At 46.9% G+C, this 14,815-nt stretch overlaps 1 protein-coding gene across 1 annotated transcript in view; it reads left to right on the forward strand.

Annotated features, from left to right (window-relative positions):
* The window catches only part of LOC117654239 (phenoloxidase 1-like), a 30,806-nt gene extending 22,664 nt beyond the window's left edge, over nt 1–8,142 (forward strand). Inside the window, exons 14-18 of the mRNA XM_034400548.1 lie at nt 251–442; nt 889–1,027; nt 3,145–3,377; nt 4,800–4,973; nt 6,326–8,142. Coding sequence (XP_034256439.1) covers nt 251–442; nt 889–1,027; nt 3,145–3,377; nt 4,800–4,973; nt 6,326–6,511 — 924 coding nt within the window. The 3' untranslated portion in view covers nt 6,512–8,142. The remainder of the gene's footprint in view (nt 1–250; nt 443–888; nt 1,028–3,144; nt 3,378–4,799; nt 4,974–6,325) is intronic.
* The last annotated feature ends 6,673 nt before the right edge of the window (nt 8,143–14,815 follow it).

Here is a 14,815-nt window from a genome sequence, read left to right on the forward strand (position 1 = left end):
TAAGTAGCCCTAATATTATTAATATGCGAGCTGAAAATGGAAATATTGTCCCTAATTTGTTTACCAAATACCTGACGTATAGCTTACATATGCACGAATGCGGCAATAGTTACGGACAAGGAAAGTGCACAGACATATAGTGTGCCTATAGCTGAAGCGGGGAGTGCTGTTTAGTTTAGCTCGCAGAAGTTCTTGTCCTGAAAAAACGGGATATTATATATGAGTATTAATTCACCCTGTAACATTTCAGCTGGCCTTCCCGGACGTGTCTGTGCGCGGGGTGGACGTCCAATCGGATGGCTCCCCGAGACCCAACGTGCTGTTCACTCATTGGCAAGCCAGCGACCTCGAGTTGTCTCGGGGATTCGACTTTTCGCCGAGGCCGCCTATCTTTGCGCGGCTGACACACTTGCAGCACCAACCCTTCTCGTATATACTCCAGGTAAGGGTCACACGCACACACACTAAATGTTTATGTACGTACTTGTACTGTCCATAACTTTTGTCATATTTCAGCGGCCGTTGGGCATATGGACGTAAGTCACATAGGAAACCCATTGAAAATAGGTTGTTCTGTCCGATGACCACTCGTTTGAGCATATGTAAGCTATGTAAAATTTGATAAATAATTTAGGAACAATATTTCCACATGGTGCTTAAGTAATTTTGAAACAGTTCCTAATCTATTTTAAATTTTTTTTTTAACTTTCCCCACACAAACGGCAATAAGCACAAAAATCCATATGCATCTAGGGGATAACACGGCTCACGTGTACACCTTTTTTATCGGCTTACATGATAGGCACGAGCTTACGCCGAAAATTTCAGTGTGAACTTCAACACTTTTTAATTTAATCGCTAAACGGAGTCGTGCCTCCTTTTTTTCAGGTTGAGAATAAAAGCAAGAAACGCAAAGAGGGGTTTGTTCGCATTTTCCTTGCGCCAAAGTTCGATGAAAATGGAGAACCGATGGCATTTGATGACCAGCGACATTTTATGATCGAGATGGACAAATTTCCGGCAACGTGTAAGTGCACACAAACACCTCGAATTGGAACCGCGTTCTTCCGGGGACTTTCGCCTGGGAGCCCTTCTAGTTTGATTAGAACGATACACTGGTGAATGAAAGGCATAAAAATTACGCAATTAGAGGAATAACACTGTTAAAAATAATCGTAAATTTACGACATTTTGCAGAACAATTATGTCGTTTTTAAACGACTTATTTTGTTACGACATAAGTCGTAAATATACGACTTGAGTCGTAAATTTACGACATATTTTTCGCTAATTTTGATAGCGACACGTTTCGTTTTCAAACGAATTAAGTCGTAAATTTACAACTTAATCGTAAGTTTGCGAACAATCGTAAATTATCTTTGGAACATGTCGTGCAGTTATGACTTCAGTCATACATTTACGACTCGTGTCGTAAATTTGTGTTATGAATCGTAAATGAACGACGCAAATCGTAAATAAGCGAGCAAAATTGTAACTTTTCGCCAACTTTTCGGGGATTTCAGGTGTCAAAATATGTAATCGCGATTACGACATTGTCGTAGAGAAATGTTTTTTTAGTCGTTCAGTTACGACGGAGTAGTTTAAGAACGATTTCCGTCGCTATGAAAATTGGCGACTTTTTTTGTCGCTAATTTACGACAGAATTTCTAACAGCGAACGGTCGTTGACACCCAGTGAGGACGTAACGAGGTAATGCCTTTGGATGAGTGTATAAATGTTGCCTGGAGGCCCCATGCTGATTCTCGCCCAGGGCATGAAACGCTTCACGTCGTGGCGTAACTCACACTCAATTTTCATGCCTTTGTTTCCCCAGTGAGGGTCACTAGCTTCTAACTCAGCGTTAGGATCTCTGCTGTAGGGTCAGGGCGGGGAAGAACTGGACGTTTTGCAATCTTTCTCGATTTTGACTCTTATTGACTATCTTTAGCCAAAGTATCCGTTGGGTCTGTTGATCGAGCCTCAAAGAAAGACATTTCAACCCTCAGCGAGTGCGTTTGCGACTTCATTCAGTAATAAATGAGAAAAAACAGTGTGCGATTCTTCCCCGTCGAAACGGGGAAAAATCGAACACCTAAGGGGAAAAATCGGACATAGGCTGTAATTTAACAAAAACCCATGAAAGTAGGTCAGAAATCTCTTAGGAACGATATTTGGGGGTAACACTTGCGATACCCACTGAAGCAGGCGCACGAGTATTCCTAGGTAGACAAAAATCATCGTAGCGTTGTTAGGGGGTCCGTGGCGGCACGTTTTTGAGGTTAAATGACCAAAATGTATGAAATCGTCAACAGCCGTGGTTGTTTTCCCACTAAATGTTGGGAAATGCTAAAATACACTTGTTACTACCACTTTGGTGGGATGTTAGGGCAATTCTTCGATTATTATAGAAAAAAGAGGTGTTCGATTTTTCCCCGCACCAGTGTACGGTTTTTCCCCGTTTCATATTTAACCCTTTATGTGTAATCCAGCTGGAAATCTGCTAAAACATTTGAACGTATCTTGGGCTCCACACTTCCAACTTTCGTTTACAATAAGAATATTCGTCACAGTAGGCTCGGAAAGTCGTTAAAAAGAGATATTGCTGGCACCAACTTTGAAAGTTTTTAAGGTGTTTTAAACGAGACCTCGTTTAAAGTTGTCTTTGAATACTTTCCGGTTCAAGTAGGCTAAATTCCTCTTAAACGGAATCTAGCAGATCATCAATAAGCAATACTGAATACTTTGCACGTCCCAAAACAGGCAAATTTGTGGCGAAAGTGCGGTGTGCGTTTCTTCCCCAACTTGCAGGTGTCCGGTTTTTCCCCGCCCTGACCCTACCCGAGAGACCCAGCAAGAAATGGGTCCAATTGTGTGCGGATAGAGAGTGAGGTGCGTCCACAAGCGTCCTTCGCACAGTGGGCCAGAGGACCGTGGAGGCGGTCAAAATCCCAGACGGGTGTTGAGCTCTAGAGTCGCTAAGTGGGACTTTAATCGAACGTCTGACCCCACCAATGGATTGCTCTCTGCACGAGAAATCCATTGGTGTGGTCACAAGTGGGGCTCAAGTCCTACTCTGGAGCTCAACACGCGTCTGGCCGCCGGCGTCGGTCCTCTAGCACGCCGTGTCCCGCCTGTCTTCCGCAGTGGCGCCCGGAGTCAACGTGGTGCGCCGGCATTCGTGGCAGTCGACACTCACGATCCCCTTCGAGCGCACCTTCCGCAACCTGGACGCCAACAGGCCCGCCGCGGGGCACGCCCTGGACGAGTTCACCTTCTGCGGCTGCGGACTGCCTCAGCACATGCTGCTGCCCAGAGGCAGCCCTCAAGGCGCGCAGTACCACCTCTTCGTCATGGTCACCGACTACACCAAGGACCAGGTAATGAGACACATCCACGATACTTCCAATATCCTACTGAGGAATGCCGGCAGTCGTAGTACTGCGTTATTTCTTAGTAATTTACGATGCAGAACCATCATAATCCTGAGAAATTTGTTTGTAATAAGAAGAAATTGGTAGTGAGTTACTGAGAACCATGCACCATAGGTGCATGGCCTTCGCTGTGCTGTCATAATACCAAGCTTTTTGTTCGTATTACGAAGGAAAAGCTCAGTGGGATCTTGAGAGTGTACAAATCCAAAGTTCATACACATGAATTTCAGACAATACTGATGATCTAAGTGTCTTGATCAATACCATATTTTGGGTGACGTATTCTGAAGGGGAGACCCTGGTGAAACTTTAAAGTAGGCTTTAAAATAATCCCAGAAAGATGAAACTTGGCTTAATTATTAGGTTCATTACGGTGAGTTCCCAAAACAAAATTCAATCCAAAATGTTGAACGGTCTCTGAGAAAAGTGCCACTTTAGTGTTTTTTGGAGTGTTAGGCCAAAATCTTCCTGCGTCTTTCATTGGGACGGAAAGTCTTGAAAAAAAATTTGGGTTATCCCAAAGATGTATAGAAGAGATTTTAGTGACAGAATTTTCAAATTCAACTTCTGTCCTGAGATGCAAATTTTCAAATTTTAACATTTCAAAAAAGTGAGTTTTTTTGCCTAGTTTTTAAACCTTTTTTGTGTTTGTAAAATAAAGTAGGGCTGATTTCAAGATTCCGTCACTAACATTTGTCGACAAATCATCAAATACTGGAGTCCATGCAAGACCACTCATTTATGTGTCAACCAGGAGCGCAGGAAGTCTTTCTACAGCAAAATTTTTTGTCAACTGAGCAAAACTGTGAAGTTGAGCCTGTAAGCCAACGACAACTGATCTTAATGTTATTTCCTTCCAAATTATAGAGAAACTATCCACTTAGCTTAAAGGTGTTCAACCTGTTGAATCTGAAACTTTCTATGCACATTTTTATCTATGAACTTTGAAAATACTATTTTTGGCCATTTTTTTCCAGGGTCCCCCCTGAATGCATTACGATATTTGTAGCCTTCAAATTGCACTTTAAATGCAATATCTTTTTTATAGCTTTGACAATGTTGGAAAAAATCGTACAGCTCTTTGAAACTAGTCCATTCACTCTCAGCCCTTTATCAACTATTTCTCATTAGCAGACGTATTTCTGTAAGCAACCATAATACTTAGTATTCAGTTCTTAAATACTTAAAAATTTCTTTGTAATTTACAAAGGAAACGGTAATATCAGTACAGTAATTAGCAATTGCTAAGTAATACTGACAAAAAATACTAAGTATTATGGTTGCTTACAGAAATGCGTCTGCTGATGAGAAATAGTCAGTACAGGCTGAGTGTTGGGATGACGGTGAGATGGTGACCCTTCCTTGCAGGTGCAGCAGCCGGCGCAGGGCTCGCAGGGTGCGTGTGCCAAGGCCACCAGCCTGTGCGGCGTGTTCGGCGGCAACTACCCGGACCGCCGCCCCATGGGCTTTCCCTTCGACCGGCCGCCAGCGCCGCGCGTCACCACACTGCGCTCCTTCCTGACGCCCAACATGCTCGTGCAGGTGAGCAAAAACGGTTTCTGGTTTTCCCAGGAAGCCTATGGTGGTAAAGACAAAGGCGGTTTCCAGGGGGTTCCTGGGAAAATCAGAAACCGTTTTTACCGTGAGCATGCCGTGCCGCATTGTGGAAAATCTTGGTTGTCACTTGACGACAGTTCTGCAAACTGAGAAGTGAGGTACACTCAAGGTTTACACTGACTTGAGACTATTATGAATTTCCGCTTCGAATAAATTGAAAACTTCTCGAAATACCAAACCAAAATGCTGCAAATAGGGCGAATTTACTTTGCTGTGCCGGCTTTTTCAGTGACTGCAGTGTATACACTGAAAGAAGGCATGCACTGTTAAAAAATGGTTGTACAGAAACAATCAGATAAGTGAAAATCAAGTCATTGCAAATCATAGACTATAATCGTGAGTCAAAGCGAAACAAATGTCGTTGAATCCAGAAAGCAAAAATTTGAGAAGGACAAAATTCTTGTCATCACCATTAAGTATACAATTTGTGTGCAAACAAGATCTTTTGTCATTATTTGCTCAATTAAAATAAATGATGAATAACCATCTATTTTATTCTTTTAAGTCATGAGGAAACTACTTCCAAAACTACTTCTGAGTAGAACCATGAAAAATAAAATTTAGCGACAAAAGTACTGAATCAATACTTGTTGCAGACATTACAAAATCTTTTTAGACTTATAATACTTGTCGTTGACTAACAACATTTGTTTTTGGTCAACGACTTGTTTTTTAAGGTAGACTGTTAATATGTTCTTACAAGTTTGTCATTGAGAAATTATCCTTTAGTTCAAGAACGACTATGGTTTCACAAGCTATTTGTTCCAAAACAAATCTTGTCGCCAAAAAAGTTAGCAATAAATGTGTCGCTAAGTTACGACAAAAAAAATTCAGTGCAGTGACGGGAGTGAGGGGTGTACTCTGACCGGACGAAAGTGTGGGATCCCTCACTACAAGTTCAACAGTGTGTGTACTCAGTACACTCTATTTGGCGTGTACTCACTATAGTACACTCCGACTAAAATGTAGTCTGAGGAGTTCACTCCCATGACAGTGTGCTCAGAAAGAGTACACACCCAAGCACACCTGGCAGTAGTATATGCAGCTGAATGTGCGTTCTTGTCTGAGCACACTTTTCGTTGCACATTGTAGTTAGAGTTTACTCATGAGTACACGCTTGCAGATGTGTACTTGTGAGTTCTCGCCAAATACAGTGTCCTGAGTATGTAGAGTTTGCAGGGAATTTCATGGTTAAATTTTCCTTTTAAGAATGTTATTCAACCAGTCAGTTGATGACAGGGTACTCCACTTGCTCATCCCGGTGGTTTGTTGCGCAGAGCGTCGTGGTGCGGTTCAAGGACTCAGTCTTGGCGGCGCCGCGCAACACCACGGTGTTCGGGACGAAGGACAACGTCAACAAGCTGCCCTCGGTCCAGAACGTGTCGGGGGACGGCCCCAAGCGGCAGGCTCTCCGCCGGATGATCCAGATGAGCTCACCGGATGCCGAAGATGACGAGGACTGAACCCGAGCGCCGAGCGGCGAATCCAGAGCCGGTCGCTGCGGGAGGGGAGGGGAGGGGAAGCACCTTCTGCCTACTTACAGGGGCGACGTGTGGCTTTTGCGTGGCGAAAACCGTAGACGGGTTTTGAGCTCCAGATTCGCTAAATGGGTCTCAAACCGAACGTGTGACCCCACCAATGGATTGCTCTCAGAACGAGGAATACATTGGTGGAGTCACACGCTCGGTTCGAGACCCATTTAGCGACTCTGGAGCTCAAATCAAGTCTGGAGCTTTCGCCACCGGCGCTGGTCTTCTGACCCAGGTGCAAGATGGGGTCAATTTCCCTTTCGGGTAGGCGCCTGCGACTGCCGACTGTTCCAGCCATACCAAAGGTTGTGCAATGTACTGATGACAATGGATGTATTCAAAAGCTTATTTATTTTGATTAAAAAAATATTATGTTTTCATGTAATTTATTATCTTGCCCCAAGGGGCGAACCACTCAGTTTTGTGAACGTACAGAGGATTGTGTGTGTATGCATAATTGTGTTAAATGAAGTGCACCTCTGACTTGTTTGCCACACACGCCTGTTTTACTCCCAATTTGTGATCTGAATGTGGTGTGTGGTTTGCCCCTCGTCTTGCGCCCCTCACTTTCTAAAATCGCCCTGCTGGTTGCTTCAGGAATGATTTTTTCATACGACAGTTCAGTGCAGTGCCTACTTACGACTTCTGCAAAGAAAAGTGTGACTACTAAAACAAAAGTACAACTAAAACTGTACAATAGAAGTACGATAGGGATTTGTTTGAAGAGAATGGTTCAAACCACAACGAGGCCTGGACCGCACAGCACTTCCATTGTACTTTGCACAACAATTGTTGTACTTTGAAAGTACAATGAATTCCTGATAAAAAGATTGCCAGGAATTTGTGTACTTTAGTTGTGGATTTTTCTTGCAATGCGGAACCACCAAAAAAATGTTGACCTAATGCCAAAATCTGGAATTGTGTTTTTTGTTAGTTTTTATCGCAAAACCTTCACATAGCTGACCGTCTGAATACGTTTGTTAATACAGATGAGATTGTTGCAATAATTACAACTTAAGAAGTATGTCTTTGTCGGCAAACTGTTTGCCTAACAGAATTTTTACTTGTAACGTAACTGGTTATGAAGTTAGTGTGGGGTATCTTTTGGGCACCGCGACAGAGAACATACCTGAAAAAGGTAACAGAAGCTTTTTTCAGGGATCCTTAACTTAACTTAACATTTAACTAACACTACTTTCATAACGTAACATAAGACAATGTTCGCTAAAGGTTAAGGGTACGGACTTATGAAAGTACTTGCAAAAGTATATCCACACAAATTCGAGACATAAAAAAATAACCTGCCCTTTTGAAAAGATGTTAGAAGTTAAGGGTAATAACTTTAACTCTTATCATAACGTTATGATGCCCTTATGAGGTAAGTTAAGGATCCCTGGCTTTTTTGGAATATCTTATTTATTTTAGTAAATGACTTGCATTAAAAGAAAAAAAATTAAAATTCCATGTTTATTTTGAACTTGAAAATTTGGACCCTGTTAAACTTAACTGGCCTTTCACAAAAAACTTGTACATGGGTTAAAATAAATTTCATCTCACCACTCTTACCCTCACTGACAAAATTTTCTAAATGCCAGCAATATCTCAATAATTTGAGTACCCTCCTCTTACAAAGGGTGTTGGTTTGAGTATATGATTAAGTGCAAATGACCGATTTAGAAAAGAATTTGAGCAGAAAAATAATTTTGAGTCAGATTTTGGTTCTGGTGTTGCCGGTTCCCTTGAACTCTGCAACAACCAATAATTAAACTGCGGAGGAAACGCTCGTGTGGAATGCCATTGTCCACTTACTTGCATAGGACTTTTAATTCCGTACCATCAGTATCAACATCGGCGAGCATATTATCAATGTCTCGGTGGCTGAGAGCGCAGAGGAAGTGGTTGTCCCGAGGGAGCACTCGGGTTCGAATCCCCGGTGCAGGAACTGTTTTCTCAGTTGACTGCTGAGGTACTTTCAGTCTAAGTTAAGACACCAAATTTCATTTGGTGGACACCAATTCAGCCCACTTAGTGGGCTGAAGAGTCGGTCGTGCTTTAGAAGTGATTGTGTTCAAATCCCGGCTGGGTACGGCCCTTTTTAGGGGTTCCCAAGAACCCCTATTGTCCGAGGTCCGTGGATTCCTTCCCCCCCCCCCTCTTCGATTTTCAAATAAACAACGCTAAACTATTTCAACTATAAAAAAAACGAAAATTCCAAATTTTTTTGAAAATTCATCGTGGAAATTTTCCGTAAACGCGAAAAACATAAATTTGCAACAATCGAAAACCAGAACCGTTCATGATATGAAAAAATGGTTCAAATAAAAAATGTACCACTCCTCAAAACTAAACCTTCTGGCTCATCAAAGTGACAAGAAATTGTCTGTGTTCTGAGAAAATGGTTAAAACATGAAAAAAAAATCGCCATGGCAACGACACGACACCATCATGCCAACTGTCAAAATTTAAAGTGACCCATCAAAAGAAATCAACACGCCGTGAAATTCGAAAATGCCAATGCTAGCGCATTGCACTGTGTCCTGACATTGGAACATCTTTGAAATCCGTCATTGGTAAAACGTTCGTAGCAGAAAAGACGCAATTAATTAATTTTCGTGGGTTGGCAACAATTTCTCGGTGTCTGCGCCCTTTCGAAAATCGCGAGACTGAAAAAAAGAGTAGTCGCGCATTGAAACTGCCCCTTCATTGTTGCTGAGGTTGGATTGTTTGGCATGCTTCTAAAGGCTGCGGTTGACTTGTCATGTTTTCTTCAATTCTGTGACCAGCTAAACGGTTGGTTTGACAAACCGCACTCGCACTCCGTAACAAAGGTGTTCTAAAGGAAGGCCCAAAGAGTACCCACCCGTTGAGGGAGAACGATTAGCCGCTTTAGATTAGTCGCAGTGGGTGCCTAAAGTCAGCTCAAACCACGATTTCTGCACATTTGTTACCGTTTCAACAAACTTTGCTGCAATACCGCTCCCAAACTAAGGCGGCTAATCGCACTCCGTAACAAAGGTGTTTCAAAGGAAGGCCCAAAGAACACCCCCCGTTGAGAGAGAACGATTAGCCGCCTTAGATTAGATGCAGTGGCTGCCTAAAGTCAGCCCAAACCACGATTTCTTCACATTTGTTACGTTTTGACAAACTTTGCTGCAATACCGCTCCCAAACTAAGGCGGCTAATCGCACTCCGTAACAAAGGTGTTCTAAAGTAAGGCCCAAAGAACACCCACCCGTTGAGGGAGAACGATTAGCCGCCTTAGATTAGACGCAGTGGCTGCCTAAAGTCAGCTCAAACCACGATTTCTGCACATTTGTTACCGTTTCAACAAACTTTGCTGCAATACCGCTCCCAAACTAAGGCGGCTAATCGCACTCCGTAACAAAGGTGTTTCAAAGGAAGGCCCAAAGAACACCCACCCGTTGAGAGAGAACGATTAGCCGCCTTAGATTAGATGCAGTGGCTGCCTAAAGTCAGCCCAAACCACGATTTCTTCACATTTGTTACCGTTTTGACAAACTTTGCTGCAATACCGCTCCCAAACTAAGGCGGCTAATCGCACTCCGTAACAAAGGTGTTCTAAAGTAAGGCCCAAAGAACACCCACCCGTTGAGGGAGAACGATTAGCCGCCTTAGATTAGACGCAGTGGCTGCCTAAAGTTAGGCCAAACGATGATTTCTACACATTTGTTACTGTTTTGACAAACTTTGCTGCAATACCGTTCCCAAACTAGGACTCCTTTTTATTGGTATTTCAAAACTTACTTTTAAACCAGTTATGAAACTGGGAACACCCTGCAATGCGATTAGCATTGGAATTTTTTTCCGCTGCAGCGCTACTTTTGTACTTTTGCGTGTCGAATGGGTGGCCTACTACCTCGGCGGCGCGCCTCTGCACTGAGACGCAAAGCAAACCCTCGTCTCTCGTGAAGGTGTCGAAGAGTTCCGGCCGCCGCGCTCCCACCCACCCCAGCGCACCCCAGCGTGTCAAATGGGTGGCCTACCTTGGTGGCGCGGCTCTGTATAAGGGCCAGCTTTCCCCTCCAAGATGCAAAAGAGTTCCCACCGTCGTCCCCCCCCCCCTCCGAAGGAGAGCGGAATATAGGGTTAGTAAAGGGTTAGAAGGAGCAGAGGTGCAGACACCGCTAAGAGAAAATCTCAAATTTAACAAAATTTTCCGCAGCCGGACTGTTTGTAAACCCGGCCGCACTGCTAGGCGCGGGGTGGCGCCGGGCCCGGCCGGGAGATCCCTTTCTTTTGCTCCCATCACTCTGAGGTTGTTTGCATCACGGCGCAGATGGCTGAGGTGGTACAGGTGTCGGCCAGCGTTAGGAAGTTCTGGGTTCGATTCCCAGAGGTGGAAATATTTTTATTTCTCAAACCCGGTACCATCACTCTAAGATTAATCAAAGCTCGGCAGAGGAGTCGGCCGGCTGGAGGAAGACCTGGGTTCGACTCCCAGGCGAGCGAACCTTTTCCTCTGTTTACTTCTCAAACCATCACTCCAAGATTAATCGACTCTCCTTGCCGTGGCTGGGTGGCCGAGGTGGTAGAGGTGTCGGCCGGCGGGAGGATGTCCTGGGTTCGACTCCCAGGAGAGTAAACGTTTTCCTCTGTTTACTTCTCCCCCCGGTACATCACTCTTTTTTTACGGGCACCTGCAGGAGGTGGCCCGAGAGGAAGGGTCCCCGACGGGAGTCTTGGGTTCACTCCCAGGCGAGCGAATTTTTCCCTGTTTACCTCCCCCACCATCACTCAAGATTGATCGAACGGTTGGGTGGCGGGGGTAAGGATCGGCCGGCAGAGAGGTCCGGGTTCACTCCCAGGCGAGCGATCTTTTCCCCCGTTACTTCTCAAACCCTCCAGATCGATGGAGCGTTTGCAGGTGTTGTCGAGTGGTAGAGGATGGCCGGGGGGGGATGGGGGGTTCCTTGGGGGTTCACTCCCAGGGAGCGAATCTTTTCCTCGGTTCTTCTAAACCATCCACCCAAGTTTGTCGGGTAAATTTGAGGGTTTGGTGCCGAGGGGTAGAGAGTCGCCCGGAGAGGAAGCCCCGGTTTCCCATTTCCAGGAGGGAATTTTTCCTCCGTTTACTTCTAAGCCGGTACCATCACTCTAAGATTGATCGAGGAAATCAGGGGCCGGTGGCCGGGGGAGAGGAGTGGCCGGGGGAGAAGCCCGGGTTCGACTCCCAGGAGGAATTTTTCCCCCGTTTACTTCTAAACCGGTACCATCACTCAAGAAGAACGTGTCGGAGGTGTGTTTGTCGTAGCTCAGGTGGCAGAGCGGGGGGCCCGTGGAGGCCATGGGGCACGTTCCTTTGGACCTGGTTCGCACCAGCCAGGTCAGGTTAAACCCTTTATGATTCCCCCTACCCCCTCTCCTTCGGGAGGGGGGGTAGGGGGGGGGAGCCGACGGCGGGAACTCTTTTGCTCTTGGGGGGAAAGGGGGCAAGGGAGGGCCCCCAATTTCCACATGAGACGCCCACTGAAGACGCGCGTGGCGCGCCCCACCAAGTAGGCCACCAAGCGGCCTTGTACACAAGGGGAGCTGCCACATAATAGGACTGGGGAGAGACGGCGTTTTAGTGGCGCTCAAGGCCCGCTTGGGGCCTCCCCTTTGGGGGTCCTCCCTCTCTCCAAGGTGCAAAAGAGTTCCCGCCGTCGGCCCCCCCCCCCTACCCCCCCCCCCGAAGGAGAGGGGTAGGGGGAATCATAAAGGGTTAGAACCTGACCTGGCTGGTAGCGAACCAGGTCCAACGGGAACGCTGCCGCATGGCCGCCACGGCCCACCGCTCTGCCACCTGAGCTACGACAACACACCTACCTGACACGTTCTATCTTAGAGTGATGGTACCGGGTTTGAGAAGTAAACGGAGGAAAAGATTCACTCGTCTGGGAGTCGAACCCAGGGCTTCGTCCCGCCGGCCGACTCCTCTACCAACTCGGCCACCGTGCCACTGAGTGTTGCCTCGATCAATCTTAGAGTGATGGTACCGGCTTGAGAAGTAAACGGAGGAAAATATTCCCTCAACTGGAAGTGGAACCTGGGACTTCCTCTCACGGGTCGACTGCTCTACTCACTCGGCTACCAAGCCACTACAAGTTCACCCGAGCAATCTTAGAGTGATGGTACCGGGTTTGAGAAGCAACCTGAGGAAAAGATTCGCTCACCTGGGAGTCGAACCCAGGACTACATTCTACCGGCCGACTCCTCTACCATCTCGGCCACCGAACCACTAGGGAGTTGCTCGATCGATCTTGGAGTGATAGTTTGAGAAGTAAACAGAGAAAAAGATTCGCTCGCCTGGGAGTCGAACCCAGGAATTCCTCCCGCCAGCCGGCACCCAATGCGCAGTGATGTTTAAGTTTGGGCACGTCTCTTCTGCGTGGCGTGTCTCGGTGGCTCAGGGCGCAGAGGCAGCGGCCGCTACGAATGGGGACGTAAAGAGCAGAGGTATCTGCCGCGCTGGGAAAGACTGGGGTTCAAATCTCAAATGTAACAAAATTTCCCTCAGCCAGGCTGTTGATATATCGTAAGGTCGGCAGCATCACTCTGAGATTGGTCGCGTCCCTGGACAGTGGCTGGGTGGCTGAGAGGGTAGAGGTGTCGGCCGACGGGAAGGAGGCCTGGGTTCGACTCCCAGGTGTGCAAATCTTCCCACTTCTTAAACCCGGCACCATCGCTCGGGGCCGACGGCGGAAACTCTTTTGCATCTTTATGAGAGACGAGTGTTTGCTTCGCGTCTATATTATTATGGTCCGGATTATCTGGCAGGCAGAGTCCCCCCATCGAGCTAGGCCACCCATTCGACACGCAATGAGCCATACCCAGCCAGGATTGGAACCCAAGTATTCTGTCTTTCCTGACCTAATGTGGCGCGTACCATATCCTGCGGTTCCTGTCCTAACGTGGCGCGTGGCCACCCTATTCTGTCTTTCTTTTCCTAACGTGGCGCGTGGCCACTGTCTTTCCTTTCCTAACGTGGCGCGTGGCCACCCTATGCTGTCCGCAGCCGCAGCCTCGGTTCCCGTCAGGCCTTGCCACCAGTTTCGGCCGAACAAGCCGCCGCGCTGCCTTCCTCTGCAGCACGCTGCCCGATCCGTGTTTCCTGTCCGGCCGGCCGCCTGCGAACCTCGGCATGCAGCACGCTCGACAACCGGCCGCGGCGCGTTGCCTACCTCGCCGTTCGCAGGCGCTCAGCAGTGCCGTCTAGGTCCTAGAGTGGGAGAGAAACGCCATGCCTGTCCACACTTTCCGACAGCGAAATCTGCCATACTTGTCATTTCCGGACCGCTGGTCTTGTTTCCGGCCCGTCTTTTCCGCCGTTTTACTCGGGGAGGCAGACGGCAGACGACATATTGTTTACACGGTAAAAACAGTTCCTGGTTTTCCCAGGAACCCCCTGGAAATCGCCTATGTCTTCGCCATAGGGCTCCTGGGAAAACCATGTACCGTTTTTACCGTGTACTTTCGGGTCGTTGGCCTGTCGTGTGACATTAGCGAGTTGCGAAGGTACGTCTTTTCGCCATGATGGTGTTTGAATTCCGGAAAACGGAAACCGGCGTACTGTGTGCATTGCACTAAGAACTAGGGGGAGACACATTCTGGTTACTCAAAGTTATGTCTCCTCTCCAAACATACCGGCAGTTTAAAACAACTAAGCAGTTTAATTGTGATGCTTCTTTTTACGTTAGTCTTCTATAAGCACAGATATGAAGTGCGCGTAGCGTTTTCGCAACTGACCTTTCTCTCCCACTCTAGGACTCTGGTGCCGTCCGACTCATGGTGGTGTCCGGTCCGGGCTGCGGTGCCAGAGAGACAGAGCGATACACCACCCTCTTGCTGCTTTCTGCATCGCACGGCAGGCGAGCCCATAACAATGACGCGTTATGACTTTCTCGGCAAAAGGAAAAGAGTCCCAGTTTGGGAATGTTGTTGTTTGGAACGCGCCGCCGAACACGACCACAACGGACCACACTCACTCTGACCCGACGAAAGTGAGGGACCCCTCGCTACAAGCTCAACAGTGTGTGACACGGTAAAAGCAGTTCCTGGTTTTCCCAGGAACTCGCTGAAAACTGCCTATGACTCTGCCACCGGCTTCCAAGGAAAACCAGGTACCGTTTTCACCGTGTAGGCTATGAGTACACGGAGTACATAGAGTGAACTGCAGTACACTCTACTTGGCGTGTACTCACTTACACTACGACTAAAATGTAGTCTGAGGAGTTCACT

The sequence above is a fragment of the Thrips palmi genome, unplaced genomic scaffold (genome assembly GCF_012932325.1).
Source record: "Thrips palmi isolate BJ-2018 unplaced genomic scaffold, TpBJ-2018v1 HiC_scaffold_10, whole genome shotgun sequence".
NCBI classification, from domain to species: domain Eukaryota; kingdom Metazoa; phylum Arthropoda; class Insecta; order Thysanoptera; family Thripidae; genus Thrips; species Thrips palmi.